The 23,585-nt window shown below is 43.0% G+C and overlaps 1 protein-coding gene across 3 annotated transcripts in view; it reads right to left on the bottom strand.

The window, feature by feature from the left end:
* Window positions 1-19,986, bottom strand: part of NELL1 (neural EGFL like 1) — a 291,138-nt gene extending 271,152 nt beyond the window's left edge. For 2 of the 3 annotated variants that reach the window (XM_088175604.1, XM_088175605.1), the window contains exons 1-2: window positions 19,798-19,982; window positions 15,641-15,769 (exon numbers count right to left, since the gene is read on the bottom strand). In XM_088175604.1, the coding sequence (XP_088031730.1) occupies window positions 15,641-15,769; window positions 19,798-19,846 (178 nt within the window). In that variant the 5' untranslated portion in view covers window positions 19,847-19,982. Of the gene's footprint in view, window positions 1-15,640; window positions 15,770-19,797 lie in introns of all 3 variants that reach the window. The other variant, XM_088175603.1, reaches the window with a different exon arrangement.
* Window positions 19,987-23,585: the final 3,599 nt, after the last annotated feature.

Here is a 23,585-nt window from a genome sequence, read left to right as displayed (position 1 = left end):
CAACAATGCAAAATACCAGTGATAAATGTCCATTCCCACTCACTTCCACCCTTGTGAAAGTATTCCTCAGTCTACACATGCAAAAATCCCCAGAAGGATGACAAGGCTAATTATGGGGATCTTCTCCAAAAAGAATCATTCCACTGCCAAGCAGAGAAATGCTTCAGGTACTTGTCCCTCCCTACATACCAGGAGCAAAACGTAGATGTCTGCAGATACCACCAATTATTTATTTTCAGCCATGAGGAGAAATTCACATAAATTTCTCTTTATATGCTAAGAAAACAGAAGACTTCCCAACATGCTCCTGTGGTAGGAAAAGGCACAAAGCCATGCACATCCCTCAGAGCACTTTGGGAGCTCAACCCAGCCAAAAGCTCCAAGGCTGCAGACAGCCCACACCGTGCTGCAGAGACCCATGTGCCTGCACTGCTTCCACACAGGCTAAATTACAGGGTTCAGCGGCCTGGGGGAACTGCCAATGGAAAATAAATGTAAATTTGGGTTAAATTTGTGCTAAGCTGGCACTTTGTAGCTCTCTGGGACCCCTGCACTGGAAGAGTGGGGACCAGCATCACCTGTTTGACCTGCCAGCAAACCAAAGAGAGGAGTCAAAACATCTCACCCTTCTCAGAAAAACTAGGGGAGGAAAACAGGGAGGACCAAAGACAGCATGGTGTCTTCTCATAAGCACGTCTCTGCTTCTGAGTATTCTTACCAGCATGAAAAGACACTGTAAATGTTTTTGCCTTGCTAGCTCTACTCAGAGTCAGTCATAAACAGTGGGAAATCATGTTCAACAGCACAGGTTTCTAAATTATGATTATTCATTGTAAATCACTTTTTACATGTTGCTTCAAACAATGTTTCTCAAGAATAAGATCCGTCTGCAGTGAAATGCTTGGTGATTTTAATATGCAAGCCTCCTACAGAGATGATGTCTCATTTTAATTATTGTTTCGGTTTAATGGGTTTTCATTAAATTAGAGGATGGAGCAATTACCAGGGTGAACAGCTAATGTCACAAAGGTAAGTTCCCATGACTATACAGCAAAAGCAGTTCTACTAGAGAAGGTGGAAAAATAGTGTAATTTAATGTAAACTCTGCTTCTGCATCATGACAAACTACCCCTGGCTATACGTGCTCATTTATTACTTTCATTTTGATATACATGTTTGTAAACTAGTTTACAAATAGGTCTCTCCTAACAAAATTTATCTAGCATTTAAAATCATACATCTATATATATAAATAAAAATTCTTTCAGGAAGCCATTGCAAACCCAGTCCTGTAACACCAGATGCCAGGGGCAGGAGAATTTTGAGTCACTGAAGAAATCAAACAGAGAATACTTATCAAATCACAGTTTCTCCTCATCCACTAATTTAGCTGATTTAGAGGCTTAGTATCAGACTCTTCACTTCTTGAGAATTGCCTTGACTTGAGCACCAGCTAGAGTGACCACACTCATGCTAATTAAGTAGATATTAGAGAGTCTTAAGTCCTTTGTTTGCTTTATCAGCGTTTCAAACTGAACCACGACTGTCACTGTAAGGCTAGGGAGCTGTGAAGAAACAACAGCAGCAACACAGATTCCTTCTGGGAAGCAGAAGAAGTGATTTATTGTAGGAGCAGACACATTTTTATAGACTGGTTCACAGAACCAAAGGATAGAACAAGCTCATTGGTCCAAGGAAGGCAAAATTCTTGTAAACACGCTTTTATTAAAACATCACGTTCCTCACGCGCTTATCTTGTCAACAACACCAGGTGCTAAACTTTGTTATTAACTCCTTCTTTTCTGTTTTCCTTTGAGTAGTTTGGGAAAAATCAGACTGCTGCTTTTCCCTGACTCTCACCAGCATCCACACCATGGCAGTTGAGCACTCTGAACAGAGCAGATTCTGCACAAGGCCTGGAAAGGAACACATGGCCAAGAGTGAAGGCAACACCTGCGCTTCTCCAGCCCCAAGGTGCCCAACGTGGCAGAGCAACCACAGCGGCAGGAAGCTGTAGCAAAGCCATACATCAAGAAAATTTATATTGGTCTCCTACCTCCAGGGCTTTTTCCTTGTCTTTTCCACCCACATGAGCAGAATGACCAAGGAAAGCACTGGAGCTACTTCTCCAGCAGCCTGGTGACACTCAAAGCCCAGTGACTGACACGGCCACCAAACCACCTGGCTGCTGAGGACACAAATGAGACACCTGCAGTCAGCCAAGGGCCTTTGGAGCAGGTTTGCTGCTGTCAACAGCAGGTACCACTCTGCTGAGGCTGCACTGCACCTGTTACCCAAGGCAGCTACTTGAACTTATTTCCAGCATCTTTAGCAGCTGCTGAGCTCTCCTCAAGTAGGCTCCGCTGTTTCCTCAAGGGATTCGTGCTGAAATCAAGGCTGTTTACAAATGGTTGATCCCTTAAATTAAATGCTTTGTTGAAATGCTCCAGAAGTTCACTATCACTAAAAGCACATAATCTGCTCTTAAATCATGTGAGTTAATCAAATTACATGTGTTGTTAGTTAATTAGTTCAGGAGTCACTGATTGTATCATCTTTTCCACTGTTTACTCACATTAGATAAGGTTATCACGTTACTGTGCCTATAAAGATTGCTCTTTGCCGATTTGGAAAATAACATTTTAACAGAAAGAGCGTGGACTTAAACCAGCAACACAGTGAACAGAGCCAGTGGCAGCACTGGGAAAATGCAGTAATTGCCAAGAACCATTCCTAGTGTGCCATCCATTTTGCAGGAGGAATACTGACCACTCCAGGGATCTATTTCAAGAATATATTAAACACTAATGTCACACACAAATAATGAGCCACTCAAAAATACAGCTTCATGCAAAAGCAACCTAAGCAATTTTTTCCTCCCCTTCTACAAAGCATTTTCAACTATGCTTGAAATCACACAAAAATACTAGAGATTGCTTTTAAAAAATTATATATATACCAAAACTTGACGAAACACATTCAGCATTTGTTTAAAGGAAATTTAATGTGGTACCAGAAGGTGAGGAGCTGCTAAATCAAAAATCAGACACAGAAGACAAGTTTTGCAAATAACTACTAAAAGTAGGTTTGGTCTTATTTTCTCCCACTATTACTCTGAGTGTACTTGTAATCCAGAAATAAAATATAAGGTTAATAGAACAGAGATTGATCCATTCATATTTGTGAGCAGTAAGTAATAATTCTGATTTCTCATTTAGCACTTTTCTTTCTTACAGGTAATAGTAAATACTGCTCATAATTTATGGCAACAATATTTAAAAAAAAAAAAAAAAACCACAAGTACTTCTGAAGTGCTTTATGATTCCTAAGTTTATCATGAACTTAACTGATACAGTCAACAAATAATCCACTTCAAAAAAATTTTTAAGATCTAGATTCCACTGTAGCAGGAGACAAGCTGAATGCCTAAATTACTCTGACTTTGTTGAAATCAGAAGCCACACAGAAATCAGGATTTGCCTCCCTGGTGAAAATCTGCTTTCTTGTATGTGTAAATCAAAATACTACTTGAAATAGTTCATTAAAAGGGGAGTTTCAACTAAGCGAAAATACGACTTTGTTTCTTCACTGTGGAGAGAGGTTGCTATGCCTAATGCAGCTAACAGACCTGGGCACACCTACACACAGGTTTTAATTTCCAGTCGTTCTATCACATGAATAATCCAACTAAAGACAATGAAATTATCCTTGAAGTTCAAAGCAGGCATATCCTGAAGTGCTCTCTTGATTCAAAAACTCTCAAAGATTTGAAAGGGTAAATAGTTTTTTAATTACTTTTAAAGCATAGGTCGTGTATTGCTGAAATGTGATGATTTCAGAGGTTTTCTATACTATATGTGATTTATACAAACATTAAACCACACATGTTTCATGAACTAATTCTCCCTTTTGTTTTCTTTCCCTGAGGAAAAAATCACTTCCATGTTATTGCTAAAGCAAATTAAATCTTGGGTGTCTGTTTTATTTATTAACTGCATGATAATAACATGAGGCATAATACATTTGTCAGAGCCCTTCTCTACTGAAGTATAATTTCTGCTGTCAGCCTCTTTATGTTTATATTCAATATTCTAGAGGTCTTTGTTTCTTGGAACATACATAGGCACACATTTCTATTTTCTCCCAAAATAAGTATAAACGCTATTGGTGAAGTGTTTCACAACACCCACAACAAAGAACCATAAATAACTAAAATACTTAGTCATTCTCCATGAGTTTTACATGATTTGAGAGATTTAATAATTTCTTTTTAAAAGTCACAATAATAACTGTTTTATCTTTTTACACCATAATTATGATTTGGACCATTGCTTTTCTTATTTCACCCAAGCATACCACAACTCATGAATAAAATATGACAACTTTGATAGCATCCATTGCTGTAGGTTCATCCGTAACAGGAAACGTGATTGGGGTACTAAGAGCTCCCTTTTTCTCCATAAGCCTTTGTTTCTGAAAATAAGCTTTTATTTAAATAGAACTGCCTTGTGTCCCCTCATTTCTTCATTTCTGGCCATCAGCAGTAACACCAGCAATACTGTTTACTTTTTTTTTTTCCTAATGATTACATTTTGAAGAGATTAGGATGGCACCAAGCAAGGTGGGCAGAATATCCCATCTGAAAGGTGGCACACACAAAACATCAAAAGATATTACAAGCAATGCCACTATCAGAGAACAAAAAGCTAAAGCAGAGGACATGACATAAATATATGAGAAATGCTTTTATAAAAGCAAAACTCTTTTTTTCTGGCTCCATAATTAATTACAATGAAGGAAACCTAAATTTCTTCCACCATTTCCCAAACAAGATGACTGTAACTAATATTGCAGAGTCCTCCTACCACAGCTAGTCAGTACATTCCCTGGAAAGGAAGGCTTAGGATAAGTGCAATACATGAGGTTTCCAAACCATCAGCATTTACCAAATTATTCTACAAATATCATGTTTTAAGGCTTTGCTACTTCACTTTCCAAACAGCATGATGAGCATCTGTAGAGACTTCCACAGACAAAAATCATGACACACACACACAAACCCCATTCTCCTCCCACACATCTTGGCTTTGTTATATTCCCCAGTCCCCAGGAAGAGGCTTTAAAATTTCAAAATTATTTTTCACAATGAGCTGAAGTAGAGAGAGAGGAACAGAGGCAGATATGAGTGCCACCTGTAGACAGTGCATCTTACAAGCAACAAGTATTTAAACTCCAATATCCAGTTTTATACGTGTTTCACTCTTTTAAAAGATCTTTGCTATGTTCCAGTTTACAAAAAGTTTTTAAAAATCAAAACAAAGACATAAAAGAGGGGGGCTACACAATACAGGACTAAGCTTTACAACACAAATTTATCTCCTTTTGGAAGGGTCTGTTCCCAGAGATGCCAAATGGAAACCTCACAGCTTCAGAGGGAGGAGTCACCTGTGTGTGCAAGGGAAGCCAGGCTCTAAAACTGCCCTGCTGTGATCCTACACTGCTTTTCCCAATTTACTGTACAGGGGACCCACAGCAAACTCTGCTGTAATGTAAGAAATGTTACCACAAAGGAAGGAGGATGGGGGACAGAAAAGCTGCAACGAGAGGCTTTTAGGAAGAAAAAGTAATTCTGAGTTACAGTACTTACTGCTCTAAAATAGTGGTTCACAGATCCCTGTCATCAGAATTACAGCACCAACGATGCTATTTTAGCAGATATGCAACCTATAAATAAGGATATCATCCCATGTTGGAGTGGGCATCAGGTGCCAAAACCAATTTTTGCTCATTCTATTGAAAAAAAATAAAAAGCTAATGAACTCTGTATCTTTGAATAGGCCACAAAAGGCCTATTTCCAAAGGCCAATCACATGATATAACACCATAAAACCAGCACAGTATGACATGAATACTTCATGCCATTTATGTGGTGAAAATGAAAAAATAACAGAACAAATGTCCCTCTCTTGTGTGTCATTTATACACCCACACCACGGGTGGTAGACTATTCTAGAATTTGGCACAGAAGAAGTAGGTTGAGGTCTCAAGTAGCATCTAATCTTTATTCTTGACAGACAATTCAAGACAGTGGATTTTTCACCACAGGAAATGGTCCATGCCTGGCTTCTTCATTAGGTCAGGTTGTATCTACCTTTGCATACTTCTTTAAGATCTAAAATAAAAAATAAAAAAAAAATCTCCTGAAAGTAATTTCCTTTTATGCAAAAGATGTAGCTGTGTTTATAAGTAATTTAATCAAGTAGGCCAAATATAAATACTTTTCTCAGTTATTAACAAGTTTCTACTAAAATTGGTTTAAAATCTAAGATATCACCACCCTTGAGGTCAAAATACACAATAATAGACCATTTTATTTCATTGCCTACAATAAGAACCCAATCCTTGAGCACTGCATTTCCAGCAGTTTTAGCTCAGCAGTGCCCTACTAATGCCCCAGTTCTGCCCTCTTTTAACACAACATCTGTCCAGCTGCAGTGTGAGCTGCAGGGGCTTGGGCAGGATTCTCCACCCAGGACCAGTCAGGGACTTGCCCCAAGGCAGCATCACTGCTCAGGGGCCAGCTCTGCTTCACCCCAGCTTCCCACAGCTCTGACAAGCACATGGGCACAGCTGACAAGATGCTACAGAATATTCTTACTCCACTTTAATATTTGTTTATTAAATAAGGAGCTAATTACAGTGTTACATGACTTAAGAGTATCCATTTGACAAAATCTTTACACGAAAAAGACAATCTTTGTTGTATTTCTATTTTGATGAAGATACAAGAAACTCAGACTGTTAGTCTTACTTTTATTCGAGTTACTTTCACTGGAAGGACCTAGATATTCACATTTTGTGGAACACCATTACTAGCAGTATCAGAAACTAATTTCTGCATCCCCGTCTCAGCCATTAAAGAGCAAAGGATTTTTCTTTCTTTTCTGCTTATCTTCATGACAGGACTTTGTCAACAGGTTGCCAGAAGCATTCAAGGCTTTTAGCACACTACAGAAGTACTTATCCCATTTCCCCCCTGTACTTTCCATCCTGGCAAATGAAGATAGATAAGTAGCACAATTATTGTCTCCCAGGAAAGTAAGAATAACTGTCAAGGACAGAGGCAATGTGTGCTCAGAACTCTCTCCTAATCATTACAGACATGATGGGAAATCCAAAAAATGTCAAGTAACAGAAGGCAGCATGACAACATTCAGGATGGTGGGAAAAAAAAAAAGTAAAAGTAGAAATTGGTCACTGTTGTTTAATGTGACTAGGTTTCTATTTTAATCTACACTTATTTCGAAGCAGGGGGCAGGGGTGTTCTAAACAACAGAATACTGAATGAGAAACTGAAATTACTTACAAGCTATACCTTCATATCAATATGCTGGATAAACTTTACACCTAGACAAGTTTCTAACATAATCCAAACATTAAACTAGAAACAGCCAAGACAGGATGGGTATATAAGAGCATTTTTTGAAAACTACCTCTGGGAATTGACAAAGTTAATAGTAGTTTATTTATCTTCAAAGTCTCGAAGCTTTGTTCAATAATTATGTCTCAGGTGATCTTTCATTTCCTCCACTGAAGATGATTCATCTCACTCAACCCCTCCTAGCTCATTGTATTCAATTCCAGATTATTTCTCTGTTCTGAAAATGATTTTTGCGAAGGAAAAAAACCACACTTAGACTAATCATTTAATTGAAAGAAAAAAATTGCATCATGTATATAAAACACGTTAAAAGATTAGCTACATTAAAAGATATATATACATAAAATATATATATATATATATATATATATATATAACTAATAAGTTAGGCAGATTTGAATTAAAATATCACAGGAAATCCTTGCTCAACCCTCTGGGGATGAACATTCCAAAACATTTCGTCATTACAGGATCACACACCTTTTTCCAGAGGGCTCCTGTCTCACAGTCAGTGCACAAAGGAAAGAACAAAGAGTAAAAACTATTTAACAAACAAGGATCTTAACTTTTGCTTTATTTTTATTGTTCAAGGCTCACCTTGAACAGTAAATCCACCATATTCAAATCCTTCTCTGAAGGCAGAACACACCAAGCTGATTATTCCAGCACAGTATTTGAGCCTTCTACAAATATTAATGAATTCTGCATACCACTGTTGTTGGAGGAAAGGGCATTAGCACCTCAATTTTACAGGTGAGCAACACAGCAAAAGTAAGGTTCTAATTCACTAATACAAACACATTATCCAAGCTGCATCCTCCAAAAACCCCTGTTAATACAAGCACCCATCACGGGTACTTTACAGTAACACCAGATCTAAACTTTCTGTGCTTTTCCTGATTATGCTGCGGGTACCATAAGCAAAGCTTTACCTAATCCTACTCTCCTGGTCCAAAGACTGCAGTTTTTGAGTTTCCCATCCAGGCCACAGCCCCTTGCCTCTCTCCCCAGGCTGCTTCTCCCAGCTCTGTGCACAGCTCCCCTTACCATGCTCTTGATCCCTGCACCTCTCTCCCTCCTCCCTCAAATTAAAGTCCTTGGCTCAATTTTCCTGCCTGGCCATCCCCTGTTTCCTTCTTGGCCTGCAGCTCCTCCACACATCTCCTTCTTCCCTCTCCCGTCCCCATGCCCACCTGGGGCCATTTCCTTGCCCTGCCCGTTAGAGTTCCCCCAGCTGCTCCCACCCACCGTGTGCCACTGGGCAGCCTGCTCACCCCAAACACAGCCCGGGCACTCACATACTCCCAGTGAAATCCCTCTCATTGCCAGCTTTTGTGGAGGGAAGGGGAGGGCTGAAAAGCAAGGAGGGATGGGGTTACCACGCTGCAAAGAGAGAAAAGACAGCAACACACACGGAGCTCTTTTGGGGAAAAAAGGCCAACTTTATTGTACGGACATCCCGTATTTAAAGTGTGTTATGTGCAGTTAGGACAGGACAGTATTCATTGGACAATTGGGACAAACATCTCTTGGGACAGCATGTCCGGATGTCCCGTGGGAAAGACACCAAGTGTTAAACTTTGTTATGACTTCTTTTCTGTTTTTTACCAAGTCATCACTCTGGGAGACTGCCTCCCTTAACTGAAGCTGCAGTCAGCTTGTCAGCCTGGGAATGGAGCTGAGAGACAGGAGAAATCCAGGCCTGAAAGGAATTGCCAGGCTGTAATTCCCTAGCTCTCTAAATGTGTGTGTCCACAGAGGGAAGGGCTGAAAAGCAGGACAAGCACTCGAGACCCCAAGGAGAGATCAAGCCCTGCTATGGCACATGAAGGAAGGGGCTGCCAGCAGCCTCAGGTGTGCCCAGGGGCTCTGCCCCAAAATCCCCAGCATTCCCACAAGATGGGATATTCACATACACCATCATGGAAAAGGTACTAGAGCTACTCTCTGCTGTGACAGCTGAAGGCAGAACTAAGATTTCCAGCCACCATGTTCCTAATTTTTCTGCTGCTGTAAGATTTCTGCTCTGTAAAAACAATACTGCTCATACTTAATACTTGCTATAAACATAGCAGGAGAGATCCCACAAAAAAGCAATGACTCTTGTCTCATTACCTCATGTAAAGAGGGACTGACACCTGAATTCCAAAATTAAAGTTTATCTCTCCTACTCACTTAAGACCTCCCACCACCTGCCCCAGGAAGAGCAATGACATGTTTCCTGCCTGAGCTGTTATCTGCTCCCTCTCATCCAGTCCCTGGCTATTTTCTGAGCTCTGCAGCTCACACACCTTGCACATTACAGCAGCATAACAGAGTTTAACACTCGATTAAAACCTTGGCCATAGCACCCAGGCCCCTGAGACTGAAGGTGAGAAGTTCAGTATAGATGGACAAAGGCAGCAGCCTTCAGCTGGCCTTGGAATTCAGCAAGCACAGCTCAGTGCTGAGCTGCTGCCCCAAACACATTGCCAGGACACAAGAAGTGTCCTGAAGACTACCAGAAGCAGAGGTAGCATTCCTGATAAAAAGGGTATGTGCCCACTGCTGATGACAAGACCGATTTAGGAAGTTGTTCTTATCCACCAATCTCAAAATATGGCAAAGTTGGCCAGCATTCAAATCTCTTTCAGTTCGTTACTGCAAAATCTGACTTCTTGGACTGAGATTCCTGGAGTGAAATCTGGAAACACTTCTACTCTCTAAGTGAGGAATTAGTCTAAAGAAAGTCAGTCAGTCATAAAACACTGAAGGAAAAGACTACCAGAGAGGATTGCACTTCATCTGGAAGCTCAAGAGTCTTCTGGGAGGCACCTCTACCCACCTTAGAAGTGCAGCTTTGATCTCTCTTTTGGCCTGAAGCAGGACAGTCCTTTTGTTTCAGGAACTCAACAAGCTTCTCTCTTTTTCTCACAAAAACATTGCCTTTCTCTGTGCTTTAAGATACTTGTTATTCTTTCACCTTTCCTGCTGGAGCCACGACTGTACAGAAAAGAACTCAGCAGTCTCTAGTACAAAGTGGGAATAAGGAGCATGACTGAACTCTGTGCTGCAGGAGCTCCAGGCCAGGTGTTTCTCTTACAAATCCAGTGGTTGTTTAATACAAGTCAAGAAACAGTCAAGAACAAAGCACTGTAGATCTGCAGACTTTGAGCAGTACTTGGTGTTTTATTTGCTGAGTGCTAAACATAGTATACATAATAAAAAGACCATTCCTAATTTAAAGGCCAAGTTGAAAAACAGTGCCAGATTGCTAGGAAAGGAAACAGCAAAGCCTTAATAAACTTTTGGGGGCTGGGGGAAACTGTTTTGTAAGTAAAGGCTTTAAGTCTCAGTTAGCTCAAAAGAGATGCTGCAGAAAGAATTAAAAAGAAATAGGCATAGCTGACAGGTTGTAAAAGGAATAAAATTTTACTTCCACAACAAGAACTGAGCATGTAACAAAAGTTACACTGGTAAAAGTAATCACACGATTTAACAGGTAGGCTAAAACCTGGTCTCAGTCTACCTAGAAACAAGATGACCAGTCAACATCGTCTTGCCTTACTTATCATCAAAGCTTTCCTCTGCCACTGAACTCAAGATCATGATTCCTCAGAGTCAGGACAAGCCCTGCTTCCCTGTATCTGAAACAGAGAACAGGGCTGAGCCCCATCAAGGGAGCCATAGCTCACAGCTCATTTTTAATGTGCTATTTACAATATTTATTATTTGCAATTACGTATTATTTACATTCATTGTCTCATCTACAATTTACAGTATAATCCTGTTCTGATCCTGTACATTTTTCATGCCTGTAATATATATTTGTAGATGTCTTACATTCCATGTTTGTAAGATGTTATTTTAAGGCATTAGGTGAAAAGTTGTATTTTCAATATATTTCTTTGAGGCAGATTTTCCACCCACTCCCACAACCATTTCCTTGAATTCACTGGCCTCCTGGTAGGAGGGGAGAAGATGTGGATCAGACATCAGGGTCTTGGGTGCCCCATTCCCCAAAAGCACTAATCATGAATCTCCACCACTCACCCTCCTCTGCCTCTTCATGCTAGAGCAATTCATCTGCCCACAAAGACATTTTCCCACACGTTTTTGTGTAAAAGTTAATAAAAGATAAATAATTAAGACACCAGAATGTTAGGGGTCTTAAGAATCAGACTCCAGAATTGCAATTATGAGTTATATATATCTACATTTCCTAATGCACATTGTCAGCACTTACACTGCTTTTTTCATTAATTTCCTCATCCTCCTTTCACAGAGAATGGAACTGAAACATACAAATAATGGAACTGATCAATCAAAAATCCACCTGAAATACACTAACAATTGAAGTCCATGCCCAGCAGGACCACTCAGATGACTACACTTAATTATAGGTTTCTATGCTTGTCTCAATCAGAAACAGATTTGCTTGCCCAAAGGCAACCCACATCTCTCAATTGCCATTTTGGTTCTACCACACTGTCACACAATTTGCAACAGAGATTAATTTGCTTCTTTGCCTATTAAGCTGTTTCATACAGAAACTTGAGTTTCAGCTGTTAATACCAATATTAGTAAAAAATCAGAATATTCCATCAGCTTTACGGGGATCGTCTCAGACTGAAATCACAAACTCTTCAGAGAAGAGTCTTTCTGCATCTTCTCTAGGATAAATCAAATCATTACATCACTCCCCAGAAACTCTGTAACAAACAGTATGCCACTTACTCTAAGAGAGCTATCACTGATCAAAAGCCTAACTAAAAATAATAGTTTCCCTTTATTTTGCACATATCTTCATATCGCACCTCCTTTTCACTTCCTCTTTTTGCCTCTAAAGGCAACTGAAAGAATGCTCAAAACTTATACAGCTTTCTCTTTCAAACAGTTTCATTCACAGAAGAAGAATCTTTTTTAGGAGAACGTTTCATATTTTCCAGGACTTAACCTGGACACAACTATTTGGGTTGGGGAAAAATGACTATTTCTCTACCTCCAATATGTAAATTTGCTGGAACACACAAAAGAACACTCTCAGTTTGAACAGCTCCAGCATTTCATTCCAGCCATTTCACCTCTGTCCTGGGCTTTGTGCTGCCTGTATCCCCAGTGTCTGTTCTGTTTGTGTTGGATGTTGGGTTCTGCACTTTAAGGCTGGTTCCAAGGGTGAGGGGGGAGAGAGGAGGCAGAGTTTGTTATCACAGACTGCCCTTGCTCCCTGCATCCTTCCCCCTGACTGTGCTGTCTGCACTGGGCAGCAGCTCAGAGCTCTCCTTTGCTCTTGGCAGTTTCTGACTCGCTGAGGCAGACAAGTTCCCTGGCCTGTGGCTTTTCCTTTTTCTTGGAACTGTTCAAACCTGCTGTGGACTGCAAACCCAGAAGGAGCCCCAGGAGCTCCCAGCTGTGTCCCACCAGGCCTGGGCTGGGCTGTGACATTTCCCAGGGATGGAGGGACTGAGAACAGCCTGAGAGAGCCGGGCTGCAGCCACGGAAGGGACTCTGCTGAATTTGTCATCTCCGCAGAGCACTGAGAGGTTCTGCTCTTTAGTATTGCTCACTTTTGTGCTGGGGAGTGCTTTGCCTGTTAAATAAACAGCTTTTTTCCACTTCTCTCTGAGGAAATCTTTTCTTGAACCAGTTGGGGGAAGAGCCACTTGAGTCTCTGTCCTAGAGAGACCCAATTCAGAGGTTTCCTCAAATTTGCCCTAAACCAGGACAAGACAGAGAATGTTCTGCAGGGAGCTTTTATGTAAGCTCAGAGCCCTGATACATGCTGCCAAAGGTGGCAGGCAACACTGTCACTGTGAAAACCACATGCCAGAGAACATACAAACTCTCTTTTTTCCTGTACTAGGGAATCCTCAGCAGTGAAAGCCTGCTAGGGCAGGGGTCTTCTAACGTGGCTCCACGTGCAGCAATCATCCTGCCAGGTGACACAGGTCCTGCCCTGCCCAGAGGCTCCAAGGCCACACTGGAGCAGTGGGGCACAGCACAGATGACCTGCTCAATGTGGTACAGACTAACCAGAGCAGAGCAGTCCTGAAAGGACCACATCTTCCAGGCTGCAATAGCTGGTCCAAGAGGATACAGCAATTTTGAAACTAAGCACTAACTTCCAGGCTTTTCTCTCCTCTGGGAGTGTCATGTTGGACAAGATGGTTTTTTGTCAGTCTCTGTGGGAGAAAGTATTACTTCTGTCTTAGACATAGCAGTCTCCCATCTATTGCTCTAAGTTCTATACTGGTTTTACTCTATGGCAAGATAAAAATCAAAACTGAGTATCTCCTGCTGCCAGGAAAAGGACCTGGCACACAGCCAGACTGTAAAGTAAGTCACCTCTGCTAATTAAAGGGAATCCATACAGCTGCCAGCACACTGCTGACATTTAACAAATAACAGGAACAAGAAGGGAAGAAGACAACAGGGCAGCCTCAGACTTCCATCCCAGCTGACAGCAAAGGCCTTCAGTCTTCTCACGACCCAAGGGCTGATGAGCTTTATTGAAGAGGGTGATTTTCCTGAGCCACCTTCCAAGAAGTTTTACATTAGAGGCAATCCTCAAACACAGGGCTGCTCCTGCGAGCATGAGCAAAAAGCATTTCTGTTATAGGAATTTTAAAAAGCTTTATGTACCTAACTCCAGTCTTCATATTGTTTAGTCATTTCATACAGTGAATGTTTGTTTATTTCTTCCCATGAACATCTATCTGTTCATATGAATTTTGTAAGTTCCACCTCTTTTACACCACTCCTAAGTTCCTAAACTACAGGTGGACAACTCCAAGGAGAAAAGAAGAGAATACCCAAGATATCTTCACCATTAGCCCTTCAAAGCTACTTTCAGTATCAATGGTCTCAGTCCAAATCCTGGCAAACACATCTCAGACTTCTTCCCTACAGCTCCAACCACCAGCCTGTGAAAACTCACCACAATACCTCAGTGTGGCTGCAATTAACTGCATGGAATAGCAATTGGAATTATTAATATATTTAGGTCATTGCAGTCCTTAGATGAATGGCTTTAATATGATTTGTCCATAATACACAAACCTGGAGTCAGGGTATCAAAGGAAAAACAATTGCTATCTTAAAATGAAAAAAAATCAATGCTGCTTTCCTGGACACTTAATTTGGGAATCAGTGAAAATTAAGCTACTTGTTGTATCATAAAAGATAAGAAATAAATCTTAGGTGGTCTCCAAAAGCCTCCCTGCTCTGACTCCTAAACTGGCCTTGGCCAGGTAAAGAATGAACTAAGATTAGAGACCCACTTCCCTTATTATTTACAGTAAAGTCAGCTAGCACTGCAGATCCAGACTGAAGCTAAATGAGATCATAATCATTTGCCTCTAAAAACAGCTACAGAAGACAGAGAAGAAAAAGGGAGACACTAATATGCACACTTCAACACTGATTAAAGCACAGTAAAGAAAAAACATAGAAGTCTCCACAATAAAAATGTTTCCAACCCTTCTTTAATACACATGTTAATCTCAAGTCATATAAATGTCTTTCTTGCCGAATTAACATATTGTAGCAACTCAGTGCTTCTACCCCATGTGACATTGTCCCTTAATTTAGACCTTATTTAAATACATTGTAAAGCTATATCCAGAATTTCATTCAGTAAAAACACAAAAAAATCCCAACATCGTTTTAAAACACTTCACAAACTTATGTTAGAATACTTAATGAAGGGGGAAAAAAAAAACAAACTAAATTCAAAGTGATTTATCCTGTCTTTGATACTCAGCTTGGGCAGTTAAATACAAAAGTGTTTTATTTGGCCACTTTAGCAGTTTCCACAAAGTTAATGAAAGACTTGCTATATTACTAATCAGTATCAACACATTAAATGCCTCCTCATAGTTACACAGCTTTAGCTGTATATCTCTGCATGTACATGATCACAGAGAGGAAAACCACAAGTCCATCCATTGGAACCACTCTGATGTATTTAATGAGAAATAAGCATTGGGGAGTATTGAAAACCTACCCAGAAACACTTCCCTAAATTCCTTTGCAACAACCTGACAGCGCACACACATAAAAAATCTCATCTATATTTCAAGAATTAATTCCAAGAAATAGAAAAAAAAGAAAGTAACGTTTGAGTAAGACCACCATTACAGGGAATCACTTAAGCATCACAGCTCTTCTGAGCTCATGCAGACAGAAGAGAGATAACAACATTGAGGATGTTTCTCTCACCTTGGAATAAAAATGCTTTGCTGGCATTGTGTAGTCCTGACACTTGTGTTACCCCCAGGGTTGTATTCACCAGATCCAGCTCTGTGATGATATCAATTTGTAAATCAGGATCCATTCCAAATCCTACAGCTGTTGGAGGCAGAGAGAGTTAGGTCAATTTTTATTTCAAATCAGGTAATGACAAGAATAGAGAAGAATATCTAGCACAGACATTTCTACTACCTTCCCACTCACACACACTGTACACAGTAATTACTTATAAGACAGTAACTGTGCTGCAGGAAAGAGAAGATATTCTATTTCAAGTCTTTCAATTAAACTATTTCCTCCCCAGAAATTTGACTATGCACGTGTTAAAACATTCTAAAACTGATGCGTTTATCCAGTATCTTCACAAGGTTAAAAAGTAATAAATAAAGAAAAGCATAACCACTATGCAAAACAGTAAGAGAGATTTGCAGCATTCATCTCTTGGCCACACAGTATTTCCAGGGAGATACAAGGACTGAAAATTCCTCTCACATTTCCTACCTAGCTGGGACCAACTGACCAGGCCCACAGCTCATCACCTAAATGTAATCCATTTTCCCAAGTGGACCCAAGGACCCTGGAGCAGATATGGTAGCAGGGCAAAGAATGCCATCCTGTAGACTAAGAGCCTTGGGTGACTCAGCCAAGGTGTTTGACATTGCTTCTGAAGCACAACTATCTCGTTGTCAAAGCCCACCTACAAACAGCACACATTCACTCACCCAAAGCAGCTGCAGCACACCTGGGCTGCAGGAGCACCGACTGGAAAAGCACAAATCTAAACCTGAAATTCTTAAAAGGCTTATGCCCAGGAAAAGCCTGGGTGGTCTTCAATCTAATAAGGACCTGATGGGATTGACATAAAAGACAAAGACTCCAAAAGTTTGAAAATGCTATGTTGAAGGGCTCAGGGCAACTTGATGGTTAGGACACCAAATATACCTCCTTTTTTCTAGAGATGGGAAGAGGGCAGCCTGACCTCAGTGTTTCTCTCAACACAGCAGTAGGAGTGACATAAGATCTGTGCCTGAAACACAGGTCAAATATCTCGTGTGGAATCTAAACACTTTCCTAATTAAATTTTTCACTAACATCATTAGTAACAAGAACAGGCTCCAAGAAGGAAATCCTGACACAGCTGAAGTCAATGGTAAAAGTCCCATTGACTTCCATGGAGCAAGGACATTACCTGTAAAGCACGTCCAGATTGATTTCCACTAAGTAGACTTCACTTTCAGGTCTAAATTGATTGATTTGTTATTCCAGGACTATACTTCTGGATCATTTAAGCAGCAAGTACTCTCGTTTGATTCTTTGAAAGGCTCTGAGAAATTACTGAAGTGTACAGAACGAACAAGAAGTTACATATACTACTCATAAATCTTCTGTACTCTAGCACTTTCTCTTTTCCTCAAGGATGAAAAGTTATTGGAATAACATGTTGTGGTATTGTAAAGGATTCTACTCCACAAGGGACAGAGCATTAAAAATACTGAAAATACAGCTTTAGGAGTCTCTAGCAATCTTACTCTACAAGGAAAACTAAGATTTAGAGGCATCTGATGAAACTGAACCTCCAAGAGTGCTGAAACATACACACATACACAGTGCTTTCATAAGGATATGGGGATAAACACCTTTTTGTAGAAAATTGGAATGGGGAGAGTATTAGAGAACCCAGATAAACTTCTCGAAAGATAAAAACTTCCCAGATAATCAGGATCATCATCAGGCTTTTGGTACTATCTTTGCCTTCCACCCTAGGCACTCAGCACTGAATGACCACAACTGACACTGTCCACGCTGGTGGACCAAAAACACCTTCCCCTCCTGAAATAAAGACCAGCACCAAAACAAGAAAGGACTTGTTATTCTTCTAAGGTTTTCATTCAGCAGGAGAAGAGCACAATGTAAATTGTGTGAACTTACCTATCAGCAAAGACAAGTGTTTGCCATCCCTCTGAGGAACAGGGCAGACTGTCCCTCATTAGAAAGGGGTTACATCTATTCAGCTCAGCAATAATCTACTAATATGAAGGGAGGTCAAGTAGGTACTAAAACTTGCTCAACAGAAAGGACAAACTGCGTTCAGTAAGAAAAATCTCAACCCCATTAAAGTAAGTGAAAGCTCGGTCAAAGCCATCAACAGGGTGGGGACAGAAACCACAGCGAGCAAGTATAGGCACTCCCATAAATCACAGTAGCTCCTCTGCTCTATTAAAGCTGTTTATTCCAGCCTGAATACCCAAGACTCAACAAGTATACATCACTGTAGCTCCACAGGCTTCGATTTATGCCAACAAAGGATCCTGTGTGACAGCTTCAGTGTGTTCCGTTCCAGCTCTTAAAATACTTTGGAAAACAGAGACCATTTCTAATGTCACAGTAAGTATTTAGCAAGAGTCTACACTGCTTTAAATACCTAGACATTTTCCTGAGCTGGGTGTTCAAATGGCAGCAGGCACTCAAACGCCTAGTTAATAATTAATAAACAACAAATCAGCAGCTTCAGTATGATAACCAAGCCTCCTTTTCCCCCTGTGGTCTCCCCCAATCTATCAGAAAGATACTACAGGCATATCAACCACACTTGCATCTAGTATTTTATGCTGTCTCTCTCCAGTGGAAAAAACAGCTGGAAATACCATCTCTTCCCGAAGTAAAAATTAAGCATCAAACCGGCTGCTTTCACTGGAGAGCTGTGCAATGCCTGGGCCCGATTCTGGATGATGTTGCTTTCAATTCCTATTTAAAGTAATTGGGCCATTCCCCTTATATCAGTGGCTTACACAAGCAACACTCCAAATGCTTCAGGCAGGTGGGTGGGAGTAGAAATCATCTCACAACTTGGTGGATTCAGCCCAATGTGAATGGAAGGCACTACAGTAGATTAGAGGATTAAGCCATATAATTATGAATGATGTCACCAGGAAATCCCTAAAAGAAATTAATTCTGCCTTACAGCTCTGACAGCTTTTATTCTCTGCTTCCGCCTTTATCACTTACACCCAAGCACCAGCAATCATGCCATGCTCCATCTAGCTAATGTGCAGCCATGCAACATATGCAGCACATTCATAATCTCCTCGACATGTGTAAGTGCTATTCGGGGATGGAAAAACTTTTACTTAAAGCACACTCAACACAATCAATCCATTTGCACATACCCACGTGAAACCATTCAAATGGTAAAGAAGAGGCTCTAGAAGAGGCATTTTGCTCTCTCCTCTCACAACTTCGATGGCAATTGTTGCACACAGAGAACTTTCCGAGTAGTAGAGTTTTGGGTACTGTTGACCATTTAAAAATCTCTGTATGCACTATCAAGGGTAACACCGCTATGAAAGGGATGGGCGGTATTCTCTTCCAACTATTTTTATCCCGCATCTCTCTGTAGATTTTGATGAGGTTATAATTACTATAAGAATGTAATTATAAAACGTTAATTCTTTTGCACTTTTGGTAATTGTGCCGGGTGGTTTCCTCGAGAAGAGCTGCGTGCACTACGGAGGAACGTGCCCCTCAGCACGAGGGAAGGAGCGGTACCCGGGGACCAAGAACAAAGCCTTCGCAAGGAACAAGAAGCGGTCCTCGGGTCGCGCAAGGCTGGCGAGATAGCGGAGCCGGCACGGCAGCGGCTGGAATTACGCGCTGGCAGCAGCAGCATCACACCCGCACCGCGGGCAGCACCGCCCAGCACAGCCCCGGGGCCGCAAGCCGCGCACCGCCCGCCCGGACCGCGCCGGCCGCCGCTGCTGCGCTCCCGCGGGGCGCAGCCCGCACGCCGCTCTCGCAAAACTTTCCCATGCCTGTCCTCAGCCCCCGCGGAGCGGCCGCCTCACCGGAGACGAGCCCGGCTGCGCCCCGCGGAGCCCCGCTCGGTACAGCGAGGGATGCTCGGCACGGCGAGGGATGCCCGGCTGCGCCCAGCGGAGCTCCGCTCGGTACAGCGAGGGATGCCCGGCCCCGCCGCGGCGGCGGCCGGCACGACCGGGGCGGCTCCCGATGCCGCCGCCTCCCCGCAAAGTTTCCGCCCGCCGCCGGCCCTCGCTCCCCGGGGAGGCGGCCGGGGCGGACCCCGACCCCGCCACGGACCCCGGCTCCGCTGCCCCAGCCCAGCCCCTCACCTGCCCCGGCGGCGGCCGCACACGCCCAGAGGAGCAGGAGGAGACCCATCGGCGCGGCGCGGGCGGCGGCGCCCGCTCGCTCCCTCCCTCCCCGGCCGCCGGCAGCTGCTGCGGAGCCGCACCGAGCCCAGCGGAGCCGAGCGCAGCCTCCGACGCGCGGAGCGGCTCCGGCAGGAGGCGGCGGCGGCTCCGCCCGCTGCCCAGGCGCGGCCCCGACGCCCCCGCAGCGGGGGCTCCCCGCCCGCCCCCCGCCGTGACGCGCGGCCCCCCCGGGCCTCGCCAGCGCCGCCGCCCGGCCACGGCCGAGCTCCGAGCGGAGCGGACCCGCTCCCCGCAACGGGAACCCCCCGAGAGAGAGAGGGACCCCGGTGCGGGAACCCCCCGAGAGAGAGAGGGACCCCGGTGCGGGAACCCCCCGAGAGAGAGAGGGACCCCGGTGCAGGAACCCCCCGAGAGAGAGAGGGACCCCGGTGCGGGGAGCCCCGCACTGCGCACCGCCCCCGCTCCCCAGAACGGGGACCCCCCCGAGAGAGAGAGAGGAACCCGGTACGGGAACACCCCGAGAGAGAGAGGGACCCCGGTGCGGGAACACCCCGAGAGAGAGAGGGATCCCGGTGCGGGGAGCCCCGCACTGCGCACCGGCCCCGCTCCCCAGAACGGGGACCCCGGCACGGGAAGCCCCGCACTGCGCACCGGCCCCGCTCCCCGCAACGGGAACCCCCCGAGAGAGAGAGAGGAACCCGGTACAGGGAGCCCCGCACTCCGGAACGGGAACCCCCCGAGCGAGAGGGTCTCGCCGCCCCACTGCGTCTCGTCCGGGCGGGTGCGAGATGCGGCCGATCCGGGGCACCTTCCCCTTCTTCTCGGCGTGAGAATCAACCCTCATTAACTATTTACTCTTAGTAATAATTTATGCCATATATGAATAAACAAAAAGAAGTTATGAGGTATGATACAGAAACCTGCGCCGTTCCTCGGCTTCTTGCGTGTCCTTGCTCAACTCCCTTAACTGCGCTTTCATGACTTTAACGTGTAAAAGAGAGGTAAAGTATTTAAAGATACTCGTGAGCCGTATGAGAATCTGCTCTGATAGCTGTTCTAAAACCTGTCTTCAAGTATTTCTTCTCTCCAGCCTTTTAATTTGGCTCGCTGCTTGCCAAGGAATACACTAGCACATGGGTCGGTTATATGCAATACTCTTCCCTGCAGAACACCTGATTTAATTTTGAAGGACAGTTTAGTGGCCCCTGATGATGTTCCCACCCCACCAAACAGGAGCAGAGTGAGATTTCCGGATTTGGTCTATAGTTGCAAGCCCTGGGATCATCCTCTCTGCTGCTTACCCTCATCGTGATTTTGTGCTGCACAGTGCAAATTCCAGCCATCTTAAATGTTAAATAAGCTGTACATTTGGACAAAGTTAGGATGACACCATAAAAATCATGCCCATCTTAGGGGTGCAGTTGCATTCATACACATTTACATTGGCAAGAGCAAACAGTCTGACTTGGTTGCCTAATTACTTAATTAGCGAGATGTCTGGAAACAGCTGTTCCTGGCTGCCAGCAAAGTAATGCACTCCAGGAAACCTCTGGGGTGGCCACTCAGAAAGCACATCAGTAATTTATCTCCAGTGTATCAAAACAACTTTTTTCCCTCGAATGTAACTTTGCAGCTTCTTCCCTTTGGCTAGGGCGCCCCGCTCTCAGCCACGGGGCGAGAGGAGGTGCGAGCACACGGTGTACAGGCGTGTGTGGGTATGCACAGACACTCTGTATAACCATAGCAACAGGAGAAAGAGGCAGTGGTACCTCAGCACGTGAAGACACACCCCTCTATGCCATCCTGATAACATCAGGGTTCTGCATAGCAGTTACTGTCTGATTTTAGAGATTTCTTTTTGGGGAACAGGTCTGTATATCCAATTTCTGTTAGCTTAGATCTGTTTGTGCTTATCTGGTAGTAAAACCAGTGTCTATCTAGACACCAAATTGAATCTAATTCAAGTTTTCCGTTTTCCACTTGATGCAGAGTCTTAAGTGGATATACAATTTAAACTGGTCATAGATTCTCAAACTGATCTGTTTAACCTAAGCCTAGATTAAGTGCTGTTTATAAAAAATTACTGCAGGGATATGAAAAAATTTGCACCACGTTATGAGCTGTAAAGCACAGTTTCAAAGATATGTTGAGCAATCTCATGGAAAGGAATATCCTAACCATTACTGATTTATTCTTCTGTTCACCAGAAGCATCCAAAAGCCCACAGGTACTGCAAAAAGTAACACAAGCAGCTCGGTAAAAACTGCTCTGAAAAAAGCTGGTCCCACAGTTGTGACTCTTCCTGTAGTTCAGCTCAATGCCCAAATGATCCCACATTTGGAGAGCACATGTTCAGCTGTTCATATGGAGAAAGGATAGGGAAAATGGATGGAAAACAAAAAATCCCCTTCTCGCAGCCAACACTATTCTTACACCTCCTCTAATGGCAAAAAATAATCTCCCTTTATCACCAGAAAATTGGACCTTCTGATATGTTCTTATGGGAAATATAAATAGCTGAAAAACCTGACTTCCAGATAAGAATTTAAACTGTGTTCCTGAGTATTCATAGCAATTTTTAAAAAAATCTGAAGGTACTTTTGCAAGAGTGAATCATTTGTCCTGGAAACTGAGCTGGATTTCAGCTCAGATAATATGCCTGTGAATAGTGTTCTTGCACTCTCCGTTGGTCACTGAATGCATTTTGATTTTGACCTAAATTATTGTGAAGTTGCTAAGTGTGTGGTGTGAAACTGTTAGTCCTGCCAGCCAGCAAAGCTTGTGACATTTTATAGATTGAGGAAGGATTTTGAGTAGGCCCAGTGTCTGTCTGAGCAGTTGTAGGGCTGTCTGCGTGCCACAGCTAAAATGCAATTAAAACCACTATTACTTCAAGAATGTCTGAGTATGTGTGGACTCAGCCGCACTGCAAACGCTGGGAAACAGCAGTGCTTCCACCTGGGGAAAAAAAATAAAAAACAAAAATAAAAGAAAATAAAAACAAAGCCCAGCACTCGTAGCTCATGGGGTAGAAAACCTCCCCAATTCACAAATAAGGCTTGGTTCCTGGGAAAGCCTGGCTCCACGGGAACACTTGCGATCCCAAAGTTTGCTTTGCCGCCAGTAGAGGGCAAGAATTGGGAGCAGCACTTACACCTGAACACTGTGACCCAGACAGGTGGAAAGGAAGGGGGGATTACTGTGTGACATACTTGCCTTATCCACTGACAAATACTCGTTAAGGACTATATAATCAGTTCAGAAGGCTAAAAGTATCCACTTTAGGGTTTAAGTAACTAACAAATCGATCAGAGTGAAGCCTTACAAAGAAAAATCATTTGTCTGCCTCTGTACACAGTCATGGAGCTATGTTTTAAATTTTATTTTTAATTCCCAAACACATAGTTAGCTAATGTTTGAAGACTGAGAAGTCTAAACCAAACTTTACAGCCGATTAATCCATTTGGTACAAGATGTGCCCTTCAACCTCCACAATGACTGTAGGAATTTCAGCACCAAAAGAGTAAAATTATTTCAGACTAAGCACATCTGTGAGCAGTGTAGTAAAGCACGTGCCTATCTTCCAGCTGTTAAGTAATATGCATTGGTTTAAATTGTGGTCATGGTCAGTCCATACAACCAAGTTAAAAGGACATAGATTTTGATCTGTTCCCATGAGTTTAAAGATTTGATGCAATAGATGCTTAATGGTGACAGCAAATGACTGTTCCTTACTCCCAAAATCA

The sequence above is a fragment of the Sturnus vulgaris genome, chromosome 18 (genome assembly GCF_052056855.1).
Source record: "Sturnus vulgaris isolate bStuVul1 chromosome 18, bStuVul1.hap1, whole genome shotgun sequence".
Lineage (NCBI taxonomy): Eukaryota > Metazoa > Chordata > Aves > Passeriformes > Sturnidae > Sturnus > Sturnus vulgaris.
This window is presented reverse-complemented; position numbering and strand designations above follow the sequence as displayed.